Consider the following 18575-nt stretch of genomic DNA (forward strand, 5'->3'; position numbering starts at 1 on the left):
ATTTTCTTGCAACAACAAAATCCCCAAGAAGTTACTAGAATGAACTTTTATTTTTAAGTGGATGAGAGTGGGAACATAAGAACAAGCAAAAGTATAGATTTATCTTTGTCCTTATCTCATCTTTCAGCAGGCAGAACTAGATGGTCTTTTTGGAATGGATCTTTTGGTTTAAGAGCAGTGTTAGAAAGTTGTGCCATGAATTTGTCTAATCTTTTTTTGAACCCCTTAGATATTTCGTACTAAGAAAGTAAGTTTCACAGGTATGAAGAACTATTTTCCAAGGGTTTCTGCTTCCATAACACATTTATTTTAGGACAAGTTCAAAAATGCATGTGCTGGAGCATGAGATTGACACTGAACACTGATGTAAAATATGGGTCCCATCTCTCTTCCCGTACTCATGGAATTATGCTTCGCAGTGACTGGAAAGAACTGAGTTGTGAATTCCTACTGATATGAAGTGTTAAGGCATAATGTAGCCCAAAAGATATCAGTCTAGTGGAGGGGTGAGTTTAAACTCTAGTGAAATTAGACCTTTAGTATAATTTTTCTGTATTCTAGTTGCAGTTCAGATCAGTGTCTTTAACTATATGTGCGATAAAATCTGTCTATTCCCATCAGTAGCAAGAATTTCATGTAAGAAGATCTAACCTATTTTTGAGTCCTACCATGTACTTGGTAGAAAGTTTGCCAGTTGACCATTCTGACAGCTCCTTCAATAAAACCCTGCTACTATTTCTAAGTAATTCAAAGGGGAAAAAAGTTTAGTTCGGTGTCCTCTGATTTCAGGTAGTTAGCAAGTAGTTTCTGCAAGAAAAATGCTGCTTTTGAAATCCAAATATTAATTTGAAAGTGCGATTTTAATGGAGTGTTTGAGCAATAGGAATTGAAGGACAATTGCCCATTGTTGCTGTTCTGATCTTGAAAGTCAATTAGAGCATCTCAGTATGAATTAATCATCCAAGAATATGTATTTTTCACTGCCAGTATTTCTGCATGTTCTAAAAGTAGCAATCTGCACTGTTCTCTCTTCTTGGCTGGATGTCACTTTTGTGCTCGTCACAGACACTTGTATATTAATCATCAGTTTTACTAGTGATGGTGGCTTAGACACTTTGAATGTCACGAAGTACACAGAGATGTTAATAAAGATCATTAAAATGCCCTAGTAGAATGCTTTGTAGTGCACACTGGCATGTCTTGTACAGTAGTAATTGGGAAAATACATGCTTTTCACAGACATACAGTTACTTCCATATGTTTTCTTGATTTGTGTTAGGAAGTGCAGGATTCATATTTAAAAATAGTTATGTTAATATGCAGTTTGACCTCAAGTGTCCAAGAATGTGCTGTATTTCTTCTCCAGCTGGAATCATTGGTTTCATACACTAATAAGTATTTGGTAAGGTTAATGGGTTTCACTGTTAGACTTTTTTAAAAACAGAATGTGTCACTTCCTTTCCTTGTTTCAAATACATATTGACTGAATTAAGATATTCCCTTCACATATTATAGAATAATAATTGGAGGATGATGATAAGAAATGTTGAGGATGATGATAAGAAATGTTATCCTGTTGCTAGCTCACTTTTGAAAAACATGAATTTGCCTCTATTTTTGTGTGTTTCACAGCCTTCTTTCTTCAATAACATATTCTCCCAAATCAGAACGTAAAACACCTGAACCTTTAATACCAGCAGACAGTGATAATGAAAAGGGTGAAAGGAATGGGAAGAAAGTCTGTTTCAGTGTAACAGGTGATGAACAAGAGGATTCTGGTCATGATACCATCAGTAACAGGGATTCTTACAGGTAACTTTATTAATAATATTTTTGTTTTTCAACTGAATCAAATATGGAAGCTTGTAAAGTATGAAGTGGTTATGAAGACTATTAGAATATGATTCTGACATTACTGATGGAGGAGTAACTAGCCTCAGGATGTGTAAAACAAAGTCTTACGAGTACAGATTAGTTATTATATCTTGGTTGCCCAAATCTGGATAGGCTATCACAACCAAAGATCTAAAACTTTACTTTAGATTACCTGTCTTACAAAAACTAGAAATAACTGGTTATTACGTCTCCAACAACAAACCAAATATCTACCATGGAAAGCAAGGTGATAGAGCCACCATTCTTCCTGATCTAAAGAAAAATATACTGTTTATCAACATATATTTCTCACCTTGTCTCACTCTAAATACTGTAACATCAACTCACCTCTAGAATTTGATATGCATACTGTGAATGAGAATACGAATAATTTTGAAAAGGAAGGAGTAATTATAGCAAGTATAGCTCTTATATAGATGGTATTCTCTTGCTTAGAGAAATTGACTAATGATATAAAAATGAAATTCAAATTTTAGCTGCAAGTAAAATGAGGGTTCATTATTTGTTCAGTATCATTATCATGCTCAGAAATTAGAATCTCAGTAGGTTTATCATTCTTATACAGAACTCTGTGTTGCTGAGATCTCTTTCCTAAGCTGTATTTGATTATTGCAGCCTGGTAGATACGAACTCTTCATCAGAGTGGAAAGAGAACAACACAGATGTAAACACAGAGATAGTTTGCACAGATTAAGTTCATTTTGTGCTTACCTTGGTGAACATACAGGCAAAGTTCTTGGTCCAGCAGAAGCGCATTTAGAGTTTCCTGCATGTTCATGGTGTGTCAAACTGACTGTTCATGAGCTACTCCAGTGATGTGTGCTTGCTCCTGTTGGGAGGTTTCCCAGCTGGCACAGGATTTGTATGTGGAGAAAGAAGGTGTGACCCAGGATATGAGCATCTCTTTGTTCAAAACATTTTCTTTATTCTGATTCCAGTCCCTTATAGTCCATTCTGGCTGTGTAGGAATAATAAAACATAGGGTTCTGTATGCAGAATAATCATAAAATTTGTGCATTAAGGACAAGTGTTGGAGTGAGATTAGAATGCTTTTTCTTTGCTTAAATAATTGTATTAGTCAATACTTAAAATCTCCAGCTCTCATGATGCCACAGTGGTTATTACTGGAACTGTTTGGCTAATGTCAGCCATTATAATGCTCTCATTTTGTGTAGGGTCTCCTTCTAAACCTTACAAAACAACACAAAAATCATGCAGAATGATACAGCAAACGCATCTAATCTGTTTCTCATTTTCTTGTGTTTTATTTTCTCATGCTTTGCACAACCCAGTTTTAATTAACCTTCATCTCCCCTTTGGAGACTTTAATAAGTGAATAGAGTTAGTTAGAAAACATTTCTTAATATCCAGCCAGAAATTTTTAATACTCCTTGGGACTGTTCACCCACTATTAGGAACATGTTGTTACTGATGTCTTTTCATCTGCTTAATGGTTATGATTGTAATTACATCATATTGCTTCATTTAGAAGTTTAACTCGTTCACTTACCTCGTTGACTACAGGTCCAAAACACGTACATTAGCCAGGAAATGTGAGGCACTCCCTCTAAATTAGTGAAAAGTCACTTCTGTATCTACACAAATAAAGAAAACAAATAGGGAGCACGTGTATAACTGCAGTGTTATTTTTATAATGGATATGTTAATCTTGGTGAATGGGTACACCCAAGTCATAAAACAAGGCCCATATCATTATGTATAAACCTCCCTTAGGTACACTTTTACATTATCTTACATTCACTTGGGTTTTTAAGACTCCCTCTGCTGGATAATTACTTAAGCATTTCCTGCATTGAAACTAAATCATTTTCATATGGCTACACAGCTCTGAAGACTTTGAATTAAAATATATCTTCATAGGATTTTTAGTACAAAAGTCTATATTTTACTCTGGTTTTGCTGCAGGAGTAGGTGTATCTCCTTGTATTTTCTGTACAGAACAAATTGTTTTTGAGAGAAAAGAGCAGAAAAAAATTACAGATTCAAATCCCAAAATCTCCCTGTTAGACCAATGTGGGTGAGATTTCATATGCATAGAAGTTTTGACTGAAGCCACAGATGTTAATGTCTATGCATCTCTAAAAAAAGGAACAGCTGGAAGAGATGGGATCATGAACTGTTTTGGCTGACAAGGAAAACAGTTTGTAATTTCAGTTTTGGTGCTATTCAAACGAATCAAATCTCTTGTAAACCCACAGTGGGACTTGGTTATACAAGTTGTAAAGACTCAATGTTTGTATTAGCTATGGACCAGGAGAAAATGTGAAGTAACTAAAACATTTGAGTTTTTTGAGTTGAGCACAGATAAAAAAACTACCACTCATGCAAGAAAAGTTGGTTGTTTTGCATTCAGAGCCTGTATTACTATTCTGCAAGTACTTGTTCACAGGTAAGGGGAAGGGAGATAATTGAAGCATTTATTTTGGGAATCCAGTCTTCTGAGTCTTACCAGGACTGCAAATTAAATGAAAGTCTAAGCACAGGGATCTTTATTGTGTATAAAGAATTTCACAGACCATCTCATCATTATATTTAGTATGGGAAAAGGGAAAGAATTTCCATAAATTTTTTTTACAGAGCCTGTGTTAAAGGACATGACTTTATTTATTTTTTTGTTTTGTGTTTTATTTTCAAGTGACTGCAACAGCAATAGGAACTCCATTGCCTCTTTCACCAGCATTTGTAGCAGTCAGTGCAGTTCTTATTTTCACAGTGATGAAATGGATTCAGGTATGTTTAGAAAAGTCATCTATGAATCTGTCTTCTTTTCCTTTTATTCAATTTTATTAATTTCATTTACCTGGCAGTTTTATTGTTTTTATTTTAAAAATTGCATCCTCCTTAGTAATCGAAGTTCATAATTTTGCTTCTGCCTAGCTAGTGCTACACTTAGGAATCCTTCTGTAAAAGAGAGCCAACATTCCATTATCTCTGTGAATAGACTGTACTAGAGCTCCTGGAGTCAGTGCTTTTCATGTCTTTAATGTCTTGACAGTGCATTGTGTTGCACAGAGTCAGGAGCATTTTAGGTGAGTGTGGAATGCTCTCCTAGCCAGTGTCAGCACCTAGGCAGCTGGATATGGCTCTGTGTGTTTATAGGAAGGAATGTGTGACTGCAGAGAAGCACATTCTTGTTTATGCCACAACAAATTGGATGTAAGTAATTGCAGCTGCTAATAGGAATGGGATGGAATTTAACTGCATGGAGAAGGAGGTCATATACTCAGGGACTAATAATAAAAAAAAAATTTGCTCTGAGCTGGGAGTTTATCATTTGGGAATGATGTTGGAAAAGAAAAAAACTGGGCATATTATGAATATGACCCACCAGTGAGGCCTGGCCATAACTTTTATTGTTCATTGTACCAGGAGAGATATTTTCAGTTGGAACAGGAAAGTATTAAGACATTATGCAAGGTATCTAAGATACCTTGTGAATTATGCAGAGTAGTGTGAATAAGACAGAATTTCATTTCCATTTTCATTTGCAGAGTAAAGGATGAAGGACATAATGAATTGTTAATAAAAGAGGAGACCCAGGGTCCATATCTTCAGCTTAAGATAAGAATGATCTGATGTACTCTTGTGCAGCATCAAGCTGAAGTGCCAGCTGAGGTGCCTAAAAGAACATGTCTTTGTTAGCCAAGCACAGATGCGGTGGTTTAGATGACAAAAGCTGCTGCTCGGGGAAACTCACACTCTCTGCTGGCTTAATTGTCAGCTGGTTCCAAAGCCAACCTGGTTAACTTCAGATCAGGAGTTTTGGGCACTTTGCTCTCTTGCAGCTAAAATCCTGTGAAGAGGTATAATGGTTGTAAGGACTAAAGGAGCTAAAAAAAATCAAGGACAGAAAAGCATCATTAAAGTGTTTCACTGACACAAGAAAAATGAGTCTAGATTAACCTTGAATAAATTTGGATCGTAAATGATCAAGTGGCTACTTCTTGTCTGTAACCAACATCAAGGAGTAAAACCAGTTTTAAACTCAGTTATTCAACATTTTTTGAAAGAGTTGAAGGTATATTGCCTGTTGTCTGAAAGAGCAAGTGACAGGGCAGTGACCTAAAAGAGTCCTTCTCCTCTGCACTTTCTTATGAAATGATGTGGTATGTGCTGCTAAAAGCTTCATGTCAAATAATTTGGGTGCTGTATTTTTGCTGAATTACTAAAATCTCAGAACCATTTAGTTAATTCACAGTCCTAATGTTCTTACTATCTGTACAGTCCTTATAAAAACTTCACACTGAATGCATTTCAGTGACTTTGTAGTCTGCTGTGTTGGATTCACAATACTTGGCTCTTTACTCTGAGTTCTAGTTCCAGTATGTTCTCTAGAAGAGAAGAATGGGGAGTTCTGGTCACAGAATGGTTGAGGTTTCAAGGGACCTTTTAGGATGATCTGGTCTAGTCTCCCCCTCAAGCAGGCTCATCTAGAGCAGGTCTTCCAGAACCATGACCAGTTGGGTTTTGAATGTGGTCCTTTCTTTAAGAGCTATTTCTGTATTATCGAGTAACTAATAAATGCAAAATATGTAGGGAGAACAGTCACTGTAGTCCCGACAGTGTTAGCATCAGTCTGTGCAAAGCAGATTAGCTAAGCTGCAAAGGTTTTGGAAAACACGTTGAAGCTTCTAAACAGTTTCTCATTTTAAAATATTTTTCAGGTGATGAGCTTCCCATAAGTGTTCGAATCTCCCATGATAAACAGGACAAGCTCCATAGCTGCTTGGAGCATCTCTTTGGTCAAGTATGAGATTATTTTTCTTGGCTTTGATACTGATGTCTGTGCTTGAACTAAGATGTCTTTAGAAAATACTTCTTCTTTTTAATTTTGCTTCCCACTGTTTACTGAGATGGTATGTATTTACTCATTTTCCCTCAGTTTTCTGTAAATAGTCCAAAACTGCAAATTAAACAGGCCCTTAAATTTAGCCTGATGTTCTCCAGTTTGTTACTTTAAGTAGAGCCATTAGGTAAGAAAAAATCCAGAGTTGCTTGTCAGTAGTCCACATTTCGTACACAAAGAATTTCTAATTGTTGCTGTAAAATAAATACATCTTTCTCACAGAACCTTGATCCCAACAGGTCGATTCAATCGTCAATCTTTTGAAAGGACCAGCTGTGATGAGGGCCTTTGAGCAGACAAAGTACTTTACACCAGGTCGAGGTCTCCAAGGTAACATTTATTTCTAGCTATGAGAATGAAAAGGCAGCTTGAAGGGTCCATGGCCATGGCTGTCCACTCCTTCAGCTGCTGTTAAAGGACTGATTTTGCTTAATCTTGGTATATTCTGCAATAACTGATTATTGAAGTTCATTTTTAATAGATATTAATTCTAAGTTGAAAACTGACTCCTTATATTTTATGGCATAATGTAGGAAAAAAATTCAAATTCAACTGAATTTTAGACTCGGAACTGACTTGTATTGCTGAGTTTTTTGAAGCAAGAAGCAGTGTTGTTATCTATATTGCAAGTGTTTTCAATACATTTTTGTTGCAACTACTGAAGCCATTCCTGATCTGTTTTATTACTAATGCCATATTTTTATTATTTTTGTAGCTCTATTATGTTTGAAGTTGATTTACAAATAATTTGAGATTTATAGTCACAGCAATATTTATGTCAAATATATACTTATGTAAATATTACTGATTGCTTAAAAAGATATATCTTGTATGTAAATTCAGACACTCTACTACCACTTGTATGATTGCTTAAGTCTAGGTATGGTTACTTAAGTCAAGGTATAAGTAAGCATCTGTTGGTGGTGGTAAGTCATGAAAAAATAGAAAGGATTTCTTTCAGTGAGTTTAGAAAATAAATAAAAGTTCAATGGGAAAATGAATGTTTCATTAATATCAGTAGTGAGGTGTATTGACCCTACACATGTCTTTCAGTAAAAACTGGTTTTAGGTGGCCAGAGGGTGTTTTTTACCCCAGTTATGAGGTTTTACGAGGCCTGAATTTATGAAAGAACACATAACTTCCTTTTTTTCTTTTTTTTTTTTTTCCTTTTTTTTTGGTGGTTTTCTTTTGTTAGATTGGGGATTTGGGTTTTTTGGGGTTTTTTTTGGGTTTTTTTAAAGTAAGTAATTTTGGTTTAAATTTAATTTTCTGATTGAAACAATTTTGCCTCTAAAAGTTTGGGGATTCCACTTACTATGCACCTTGTTATGGACCTGCTTCAGAAAGAATCACGTTTGGGGATGCTGCTCACTCTCTCCTTAGACTTCAGCAGGGAGCTTAGATGACTGTTAGATCTGTCACCATAGCTTTAACGTTAAGTTAAATATGTTCAAGGCCAACTCCTTGAGCAGTGAAAACATTTAGGAAAAAAAAGAAGTCTTACTGTGACTTTCTCAGGAGGCTTAAGCAGAAAATTACTATTTTTGTCCTTGCTTAGAGTTTCAGCAAGAAATGGAACCAAAGCTCAGCTGTCCAAAGAGGCTACGACTCCACATCAAGCAAGACCCTTGGAACCTCCCCAGCAGTGTCCGGGGCCTTGCCCAGAATATCAGAAAATTTGTTGAAGGTTAGTAAGAGCAACCTGACCATAAATAAGCACTTCATTAACGATGCAGAGGGAAGGGAAGGTGAGAGGTACAGCTCCTTCCTGCTGCTTCTAGGCAAGATTGGTGGAACACAGTGTAGTCTATAGATACTCTCAATAACAAGGTTAGTAGAGTTTATCTCAGCTGTCTTGCACTTACCCTGTTGGCTTTAGATGCTGAAGAGAAAATAGTTTTCTGACAAGTGAAAATAAAGGAACCATATATTGGATATGGTATTTTTCTGCTTTTCAGTTGGTAGGTTTTTCAGTGTGCTAGGTTTTTCAATCCAGTCGGCTTGCCTGATTTGTCACAGAACTTCATGGGACTGATAGTTTAATTTCAACAAAAGCCTCATTTTAGTCTATTTTTTTTCCCACTGTCTTAACTGGAGAGATAAAGTCTCTGCTGCTTTTGTCCTGTACCTTGGTCTTCTCTGTGTTTTTCTGGAGTTCTTATATCTCCTTCTGCTATAAAGCCATAGTTTTCATTTAATCCATCCCAGCTGATGGATGGACGACTCCTCTGCCTCCCTTCCACCACTGTATAGAAGTTACAAGTACTCTGCTCCTCTTCACCACCAGTGAAGAGGAGGTTTTAGGCTTTCTCCCCTCTCTTCATAAGAAAGTAACTGGCCTTTTCCCTCCAGTCTCTTGCCTTTAATTCCTGCTTTATTTCCTGTGCTGCTTGATAAAGAAACAGAAATAAAGAGTTAAGATTATTTTTATAAAAATGCCTATGCTAGGATTCTGTGTGGGAACAAAAACTTAAGACTAGCTTTAAATTATTTGTGTGTGTTTAGCTTCTTCTGTTTGTGGGCTAGTTGTTACAGTGTCCCTTAAAGAAACTGTTAAATATCACACCAATGGGAAAGAACTTTGTGATAAGTTTTATTATTATAAACTTTCAAAAACCAACCAGCCAAACCAAACAAACTCTTCCCTCTCTGACTTGGCATTTCTGATTTGAGATACATCATATTTTCAGACCCTGGGTTAGAAAATTATAAAAACAACCACAGAAACATCTCTCTTTTGAAGTCAATCACAGTGGGTTGACTATCCAATACTAAGAATACACCTTTTAGCTTAATGGTGGCTGTCACTGAACGAAAAATTAAGAAATAGTTTTGAATCCTTTTTGTTTTCCTAGAGGTCCTTCTTCAGCTTAAACCAAATTATTTGCAAGTATTAATCAGGGTTTCTTTCAAAGTCGAGGGGAAATGGAAATGTGTTGTGAACAGTTCTTGCTTGGCCCCTTTCAGAAGCTGAGCTTACCAGGCTATTTTCACAGAACTCGTTTGCCCATGAAGAGAATTATTAGACCTAACCCATTTTAACAATGGTCATATACCCTCAATATTGAGCTGAGATTATTCATAATCTTGTGGGAGAGTTCATCAAAGTCCAAATTACTTGCTGCCTCTTTGTAATATAAAAGTTATTTTTTACTGTACTCAGCTCAGTACTGAGAAACAACCAGCAGCTGGATTTTCTGAAATCGGATGAACAAGAAGTGGAGTTAATAATGTTTTTAACAGCTCCATTTTCCCTTTGTATCTTGATTTCTTGATTTCTTCCTTCCTGTCTTGCCATCATACACTGTGTTCTCAGCTGGTCTGGATACCTAGGAGAACCACCAGTACTGCCCTGAGTTATTTATGGCTGAAAACCTAACACATGGCACAGAGAGTTATCTCCCCATTTCCTCTCTTACTCACTTGATTTATTAAAAAACCCAAAAGGTGCCACCTAATATGACTGTTTAGTTGGGCTTATGAGAAAAGTTGAACAATGTCTTGGGATTTTAGAAGAGTCTTCCTGTTTGTTTTTGAGTAAAAGACAATATTTCAGTAATTGAGGAAAGCAGATACATTTTTCTCTTCCAAGAGGAAGTAGTTAAAGGAGACCACAACTTCACTCACTGTGGGCAAAAAAATTTTAATTAAAACTTCCAGTTGTTATAAACATACTTAACCATTATTGCTAAAGTAAGGATGAATACAATAAATTCATCTCCTTATTGAAAACTGACTAATTTTTCTTCTTATAAAAGTATCACAGGATATTTTTGTTTTTTGTTCATTGTTCTGTTGCATTGCAGAATCTGTTAGATTAGATTGATTAGTGCATTGTTGTAGGAGACATGGGAGCCTCACAAAGATGAAATGTTTTAAGTACTAAATACTAAGATTCCTTTTATTTACTTGGTTTAATAAATGTGATGAAATGGGAAAACTCTGAATGCCTTGAGGATGAGTACTCTGGTCTGTCAGTTTTCTGTTTATTAGTGTTAGAACTGGGAGAACTACTAAAAAATCCATGAAAGTTTGCACAGATTGGGAAAAAAAAAAAAAGAAAACAGAAAAAAACCGCCCAAACCTTCCTTAACAGTAAAATTAAAATATAGCTGGACATTGCTTTGTCTCATTTCATTTGCCTTATTATATCATTAGAGAAAGAAAAAAAATTCAATGGTTATAGTAAAAGACCAGCCTAGAAAGCTAATCTAGTTGCTAGCATTGACGAGTTCTCTGAAGTGATATGCAGGTTCTAGGAGGATTTATCTGGAGCTAAGTAACTAAAGAAAAGTATAAAGTTATTTCTTGGATTGACTGGGCCTAATAAATTTTTAAACCAATAAAGCTAAAGATAAGTTGTTGGCACAGGCAGATCTTTGAAGGTGAAGTACTTGATTTTGGTGGAGAGGGCAGTAATCAGGGCAGGAATTGGACAGCCACCAAATAGAGGAAGAATAATGTAGGCACTTGATTGTGAATCTGTGTGAGATATGTAACACAAGAACTGGGAAGCACAGGAGGAAAAGGCTGGAGTAGAAACCAGGAAAATGAACAAGATGGATGGATAGAAAGGGACTCAACAACAGAAGGGTGTAAACAAAATAAAGAGAAGGAAACATTTCTGTAGTTGCTTTTTCCCACAGAAAAAATAGGTAAGATTTTTGATCAAAAGGAGAGGTGTTCTGGAGCAAGCCAGAGTTCTAGTCAGCTAGTCATGTAACTGCATGAGAGTGTGCAGTTGTTTTTCTAGCACTGTAATTTTAAGTTTAAACAGGAAATATGATGCAATTGAGAAAGTTCTCATCTACTTTAAATTAGGAGTGAGGTTTGACGGAGCCTTTCGGTTATTGAAGATATAAAAAATGTATTTCAATTTAAATAATAAACCATGCAGTGCAAAATCTGTCTATTTGAAATATTTTAAGGTGTGAAAAACAAAATAAAACTAAAATCTAGCCTTTCCTGGCAAAGATCTGAATAGCAGAATAACGTGGGTTTTTTTTTTTTAAATAAAGTACAAAAGAATATATAAAAAGAAAAGAAACTAAAGACATCTTGCATTACAAATCAGAATCTAAGAGCAACTGCTAGGGAGTTATTCTTTTCCATACAACATGTAGCAAGAAGGAGTGAGAGCTTTCATAGCATTTGGTATTTGTGGAAAAGCAAATGATTGACATCCAAGGTTCACTTCTAACCCCAGGTAAGTAGACAAATAATCTAAAAATACTGTTTTGCCTGTGGGAGTATTTTGAGGCACAGAAGACTTATAGCAGTGATAAAAGAGAGTTGCAATGTCCTGTGATTTCCCCACAAGCAGGAAATCGTTATTTGTAGATACCTCAAATTCTTTTGAATTTAGAGATCCAACAAATCTTATCTAAAACAAGCTGCAAGTAATAGCCCAGATGCATCTAAGTTATTCAGATAAAAGCTGTATTTCCCTACACTCTCTTTTCAGTTACTAAGTTATAGTCGGACTCCAGGTCATTCATCTCTGTTAGGGGTTGTGTTTTCTTTTTCAAAAGACAGAAGGCTAAGGCAATCACCTAGAACCAAGACTTCTCAGGAATAACGAGTAATTTTTCATGTTTGTATTTGAGATACTGTGGTAGTAACAGTGTAGGGGGAAAGAAATTACAAAATTTTACATATAGCCAGTTTCAGCCCTGCTTGTGCACTGAACAGGGCTTTGAACAGGACTGCAGAGAAACTTGGATGTGTGAAGGAAGGTTTGGAAAGATGTGAAAGCATGTGAAGTAGTGTTGTGTTCCTTCAAGTAGTACCTGTAGGACAACTGATGTGCTGCAAGTTTGGCATTCTCTAGGGTTATGGCAGATTTTAATCTTCCTGTATCTTGCAGCACTGGTTAACATATTTAAGTTTGTGCTCTGGTGCATAAAGTGCACTTCCTTCAGCCTGCCTGCAGCCTTTGAAAAGCAGGCCCCTTCAAGGAAAACATAAAAGGTGGGGGGGGGAAGTGTAAACCCACATTTTTGCCTGTGTAAATTAAGATTTTTTTTTTTTTTAATTTCTACTTTTTTACTTCATAGATTGTTAAGTGATAAGACATTTTTGAAGCAAAACAAAATCCTGAAGGCTGGAAGTAAAGTGAAAATGCTGTTGTATTTTTCCTAAAGGCTTTGGTATACATTAAAATAGGGATAATTTGAGATTTTTTGGTATGAACAAAGAGTACAAGAGAAAGAGGAGAAAGAATTAGGATAATGTGAGAATCAGTGAAAACTAGTCTTGTTTTTCAAAGTTTTGGGACTGGAATTCCTCAGTTATGGACTTGGTCTGGCCAGCTGCTACACATGTGCTCTGAGATAGCAGCTGCCTTTTCATGTGTCTTTCTCAGTGACAGTGATTTTAATTGTTATCAGTTTTTATCAAGCCATATGTACAACTAAGTGAAGTGGAGACTCATTACTGTTTTGTAGGTATGAATCAGCATTGCCTAGAAAGAAGCTGGAGTTAAGCTGGTATGAAATGAGAAACTGTAGATGCAATATTATGTTGATGAAAACACTTTTAACCATTACCTGAAAGTATTTTCTTATTTTTCTTTAAGAGGTGAAGGCACGAATACTCTTGGCACTTCTAGAATATACAGGTAATTTTGCTCGTTTTGGGAGGGAGGGAAGAGAATGTGGATGGTTTGAGATAGTTTTTGCTTTTGAACAGAAATACTGTGTTTACATTAAGGGGAAAAATCTCAGATATGATAAAACCTGATAACCAGCAACTTCATCCCACTGTTTAGAATAAGGATTCCTGAAGAACAGTTTCAGATATTTTTAACAAACACTGCACATTCTTTTTTTTTTTTTTTTCTTTGAATGCAAAATACCTTATCTGGTCATTTACTGTAGATCTTGGCAGATAAAGTAAGTACTGAACACTCAGCTTTTGCGTAGTGTCTCAGCTGTCTTTCTTCTTTGGGCGTTTTCTTATTTGCTGTTTTTCTTGTCATTCCCATCTGTTTCCAGATTTATATTGCTATTTTAACCCGTGCCTTTCTTTTTATCTAAATTTAAAGAACATTTAAGCTCCTCCTTTCTGGAAGGACTCTGATTATTCTCTGTATTAATTCTACTATCATGCCGTACAGCTTAAAATACACAAAATAGGGATGTATGTTTGCAAAATTAATGTCACTGGATTGGTATTTAAAAAATAATATCTATGTCACAAGTTTCCCTACAGTTTGTAGGTGCCTACGTGTTCAAGAAGGCAGTCCAATTTAACTGTAACAGTTCATTATTTTGACTGTCTTACAGCACTGCATGAATGTATGATTTAATTATTTTTGTTTTGACACACAAGAACAATTTTATAAAAGGGATTATAACCTTTCTTTGTTGTCAGATTTCTTCAAAATATTAGAAAAGTTTTTAGTAATTCCTCAATTATCCTAAAATAAGAAGTGAATTGAGAAAATGTCCTAGACTTGATTTTTTTAGTTTTCCCTATTTATGTCGTTTTATAAGTCGGTAAACTATCTAGTTTATTTAGTATAAAAATATTTTCGTAAAAGGACCCCAAAGTGCTCTTGTATTCAGTATCTGATGTTCAAGTAGCATTAAATGAGATTCAGAAATGTGTTTGAGACACAGGAGAGCTGCTTCAGGAGTAGGAAATACAGAGGAAGCCAGCAACTGTTAGAAAGAAAGAGATAAAATTCAGCAAAGTGAGGAAACCATGTGTGTTGGGCTCAAATCCTGAGCACTGCTGGAACTTTGGAAAGTTTTTTGGAGCCAGTGGGATTTTTGAAGCTGGTGATGAAAAGCTGGTGATTTTGAAAGATGAACTCTGTTCTGGATTTTGAAAGATGAACTCTGTTCTGGATTTGCACAACTTGAGAGAAACAGAGAGGTTGCTTTGAACAATCAAAAGAACCCCTCAAAAAACCCCAAAAAAACCCAACAGCAACAAAAACCATTGAGTCATAGTTCATAAACAGTAGTGATTTGTCCATTTATGTAAAATATTCCCAAGGTTCTGAGAAACTGTCAAATAGAATAGAAATGATATCAAAAGAGTGTTCACTATTATCAATAGCTGAGGAAAAGACTGAAGAAGATCTCAGAGGAAACTAGACAGAATGAGGTTACTTTGAGAAATATTTGGAGTCCAAAAAGCACATTTTTAAATTTGGTAGTAACTTTGTGACTACTGAATAATTTCTGCTGATTAACCAGTCATCAGAATTCTTGTCAGCTCCATAGAAAAGTTGGAAAAAGACCTAAGCCTCTTAGAGACAGAGCAATCTAGTAGCAAAGACAAATATCTTAGGCTTTGGAAAGACCTCTGTATCACCTGATCTCCCTCTCCTGCTCTGAGAAAGATTAAGTCTACCTGAACCATAGTGATTGATGTTTGCCTAACAGCTTATAATGATAAAATTACTTGAACACCTTCAGAAAAGAGGATGAGAAAGAAGAGCTGAATATTTATCATCACAGTTTTGTTCTTTATTGGGAATATGTTTCTCTTTTTAATTCTTTTGACCTTTAGCTAATCTAATACCTATGCCCTTCAGAATAAATTGGTAGGTTAGCTAGTCCCTAATTCAAATCACCTGCTAATGTTCCATAGCTATCTACCTACAGACCTTTTCTGGACTTTGTTGGCACCATAAATCTCTGCTGTTTCCTGGATATGTGATGCTGCTCTGTACTTATTTTATAGATTCACATTCATATAAATTTGATTTGGATAGATTGTGTTCTGGTACGAATACTGTGCTTTCCAGCAGACAGCCTTCATCTGCCCTCCCCAGCTGGTAGCTGTGGAATAGGCCAGATTATGCAGTCATGTTAAGAGCTTCTGACTGTCCTTGCTTTCTGGTGGAAAGGGAACATTTGTAGGCCCAGCTTGCTCTCACATTGCAGCAAAGAGATCTGACTTGCCTCCGTTGTTCTGTGACATTAAAAGTACATAGAATTTATGGCATGTACATTAAAATCTAGGAGAGAAACGTACGTTGTTTTTAAAGAAATATACTTTAAATTCCAGATTTTAAATACACTCATGCAATTTTAGAATCATAACATAATATTTTAATGAGGAAAAAGGCAAATTGGGTCGTGGAGTACTATTAACTAGAGATAACATTAGGCTGTAAACTTGTAAATTGCTTGACATAAAAATGATGTATTTTATAGATAAGGAATTCAAGCCTAGTTTCTTTGCTGTTAACTAATCTCCTGTTTAATTTTGATTTTGGCTTTTACACCTCTCAGATAGCGAGATACAACTGAGGCGAGACATGGTCTTCTGTCAGAGCCTGGTGGCCACAGTCTGTGCCTTTTCAGAGCAGCTGATGGTGGCCTTAAATCAGATGTTTGACAACAACAAAGAGTATGAAATGGAGACCCTGGAGGCCAGCAGAAGGTGGTTGGAACAGATAGCCAGTGCAGGTCTTCTCCTTCATTTCCAGTCCCTGCTCTCTCCAAACCTGGTAAGACTCCTCTTGTCTCATGCTTGGTCAGAGTCCCTTTTCCTTCCCTGAAGCAGGGACATGGTTAAGTAGTCTCAGATCTAAATCTGATTTTCTGTGTCCTTTTTGCTAATCTTGGTACTTAGCTGCTATTTGGAAAAGTTACAATTCTGATATTACAGATTTGGATCTGATACACATAATTACAGCTTGGTTATGGTATGGGAAATAAGTTTTCCACAAAGACAGTATTCTGTTTGCTTTGAGTTAGCAGATAGTGAGATTACTCTTGACTCCCCACTGCTGTTGTAGCTGTTCCCTGGGACTGAATGTAGTGTAGGTGATAAGCAGAGCTTCGTTTTGCAATTAGCAATAATACAAGGTAAATAAAATACCTGGTTTAGGTAATTTTATCACCCTTTTCCCTAAAAAACAATAGGTGTATAGTAGTTGAAGGAGTAAACGTGCTGGCCTGTTTTGCTCCTGTCATATGGAAAATCCTTGTAGCCTGTCAGAGTAATTGGAAATCAACTGTTTCTTCACAAGGCTTGGCAAACAGCCATGGCTTAAAAAACAATTAAAAATGGGACATGGCTTTGTACTCCCTTAATCCTCAGTTATCCAAAGTGCTTCTTTAGCTATTTGAGATGCTTCTCACACTAGACTGGTTCCTGCTAGCCAGAGGAGCTGTGAAACAGTTTGCATAGCCTTTTCCATGACAGTTTGGTCTACCTCTGGAGTTGCTCCTTAAGAATAAAACTCCATATAAATAACAGATGATGTTCTTAGTATCAAAGATGTTCTTTCCTCTCCTTGTCTGTCTTGGCAGCAAATTGCTGACAAATTGACATAAGAAACCTTAGGAGCAGAAGAAACCAATACAAATAAAGGTATTTCTGAATCACGTAAAGTCTCAGTCTATGTATTGGAAAGCCAGTGTGACCAAGTACCTCACAGGCAGCTCTGGTACATGGGTTTGCATGGGTGTGTGCAGCTTTCAAACAGATATAATCAGGGCCTCAGAGAAACAGGAGAACTGTTAATCCACATGAGGAACATGTGAAGAAAGCACTGTCTGGGAAGCTTGGACTCATGTCTTCAGTCCTGGATGCTTTTTGACAATGTGTGGCACTAACAGGTGGTGCAATACTTAAGAGTTCAAGAGTAAATTCCACTGGTGTCTGTCTAATGTTTTACCTTGTGCTTTGTTGTTGTGTTAGCACAAAGCAGCTGTAGTCTTTACAGCTCTGAATAATGATATTTTTTTTCACTGCAGATTGCGGTGATTTCCTTTCTAGTGAAAATGTGTGCTACTCAACTATTTTCACATAATCAGATATCTGCAATATGCATTGTCAAATTGAAAATAAAGTTCAGTCTTTTCTGCCTAACGATTCTTAACCAAGGGAATTGTATTTAAAGGCAGCTTTTTCAATACCTTCTCTGCACTATTTGGCTTACAAATTATCTGTGTTATTTTAAACAAGGGGTTATTTTAAACAAGGGTATTTGAAGGAAATTACACTCATTATGGCCAGAGTTCAGTAAAGAATGAGTAGTTGTGCAAGAGTTTCCCACGCTGCTCTATTCTGCTATTCTGCTGACAAAATCACTGTCCATAGGCTTCACAAATTGAACCAAAAGACAAGATATTTCTAGCAGATTTGCTTTTTTATAAGTACAAGGGGGAAAGCTATTTCACTATATAGATCAGGGAAAATAATGGGGTTTTTTTCTTCTGTTCTATTGTGCTGTAAACTATAATTTATTGTCAATTTAGGGACAGCTATTTATTATTCTTTGCCATCCTACTGTTTCAGTCTTAGAGGGGGAAAAACACATTATTCAGATTTCCTTTTGGCTCTTGCTAATCTAAAGAGCCAGGGGAGGGCTGTATAAGGAATAGAATTACTTTAAGTGATTATTGATTTAAGCTATAATTGGTCTGCATAGTTAACTCAAGATAAATATAATTGTAGATTACTATTTTCCTTTTTAAAGCTTCAGTTAAGTGTCTTGAGTAATCCTGGCTCTCTTTAACTATCTCTTTAGCTCAGGGTTACACAGAGTGAACTATAGGTGCAAATCAAAATATTGGCACATCTATGTACTTGATTTGTGCCTAGAGTTTTGTAGGTGAAGTGCAAGTCATCCTGAGTAGTAAATTTTCTGAGCTTCTGGTTCAATTATTGGTGCTTAGAGTGGGCACAATAAACTCTTATATGTTGTTCGTAAGTGAAATTCTGAAGTTATGGAAATTTTAAAAGAAAATTGCTAAAAAAAATATAGTTTTCACATTTCCCTTCTATTGCTTTGTGAGATGGACCTGGTGGCAAGACAAGGTGCTAAAATCTGGTGTTTTA

General features: G+C 36.1%; 1 protein-coding gene across 2 annotated transcripts in view; it reads left to right on the forward strand.

The window, feature by feature from the left end:
- The window catches only part of PREX2 (phosphatidylinositol-3,4,5-trisphosphate dependent Rac exchange factor 2), a 166376-nt gene that overhangs the window by 99780 nt on the left and 48021 nt on the right, over positions 1-18575 (forward strand). For both annotated transcript variants that reach the window (XM_041412732.1, XM_041412733.1), the window contains 7 exons: positions 1633-1812; positions 4553-4647; positions 6582-6664; positions 7003-7093; positions 8323-8451; positions 13342-13383; positions 16016-16233. In XM_041412732.1, the coding sequence (XP_041268666.1) occupies positions 1633-1812; positions 4553-4647; positions 6582-6664; positions 7003-7093; positions 8323-8451; positions 13342-13383; positions 16016-16233 (838 nt within the window). The remainder of the gene's footprint in view (positions 1-1632; positions 1813-4552; positions 4648-6581; positions 6665-7002; positions 7094-8322; positions 8452-13341; positions 13384-16015; positions 16234-18575) is intronic.

This window comes from Onychostruthus taczanowskii, unplaced genomic scaffold (assembly GCF_017590055.1).
Source record: "Onychostruthus taczanowskii isolate IOZ18803 unplaced genomic scaffold, ASM1759005v1 scaffold4, whole genome shotgun sequence".
Taxonomy (NCBI): domain Eukaryota; kingdom Metazoa; phylum Chordata; class Aves; order Passeriformes; family Passeridae; genus Onychostruthus; species Onychostruthus taczanowskii.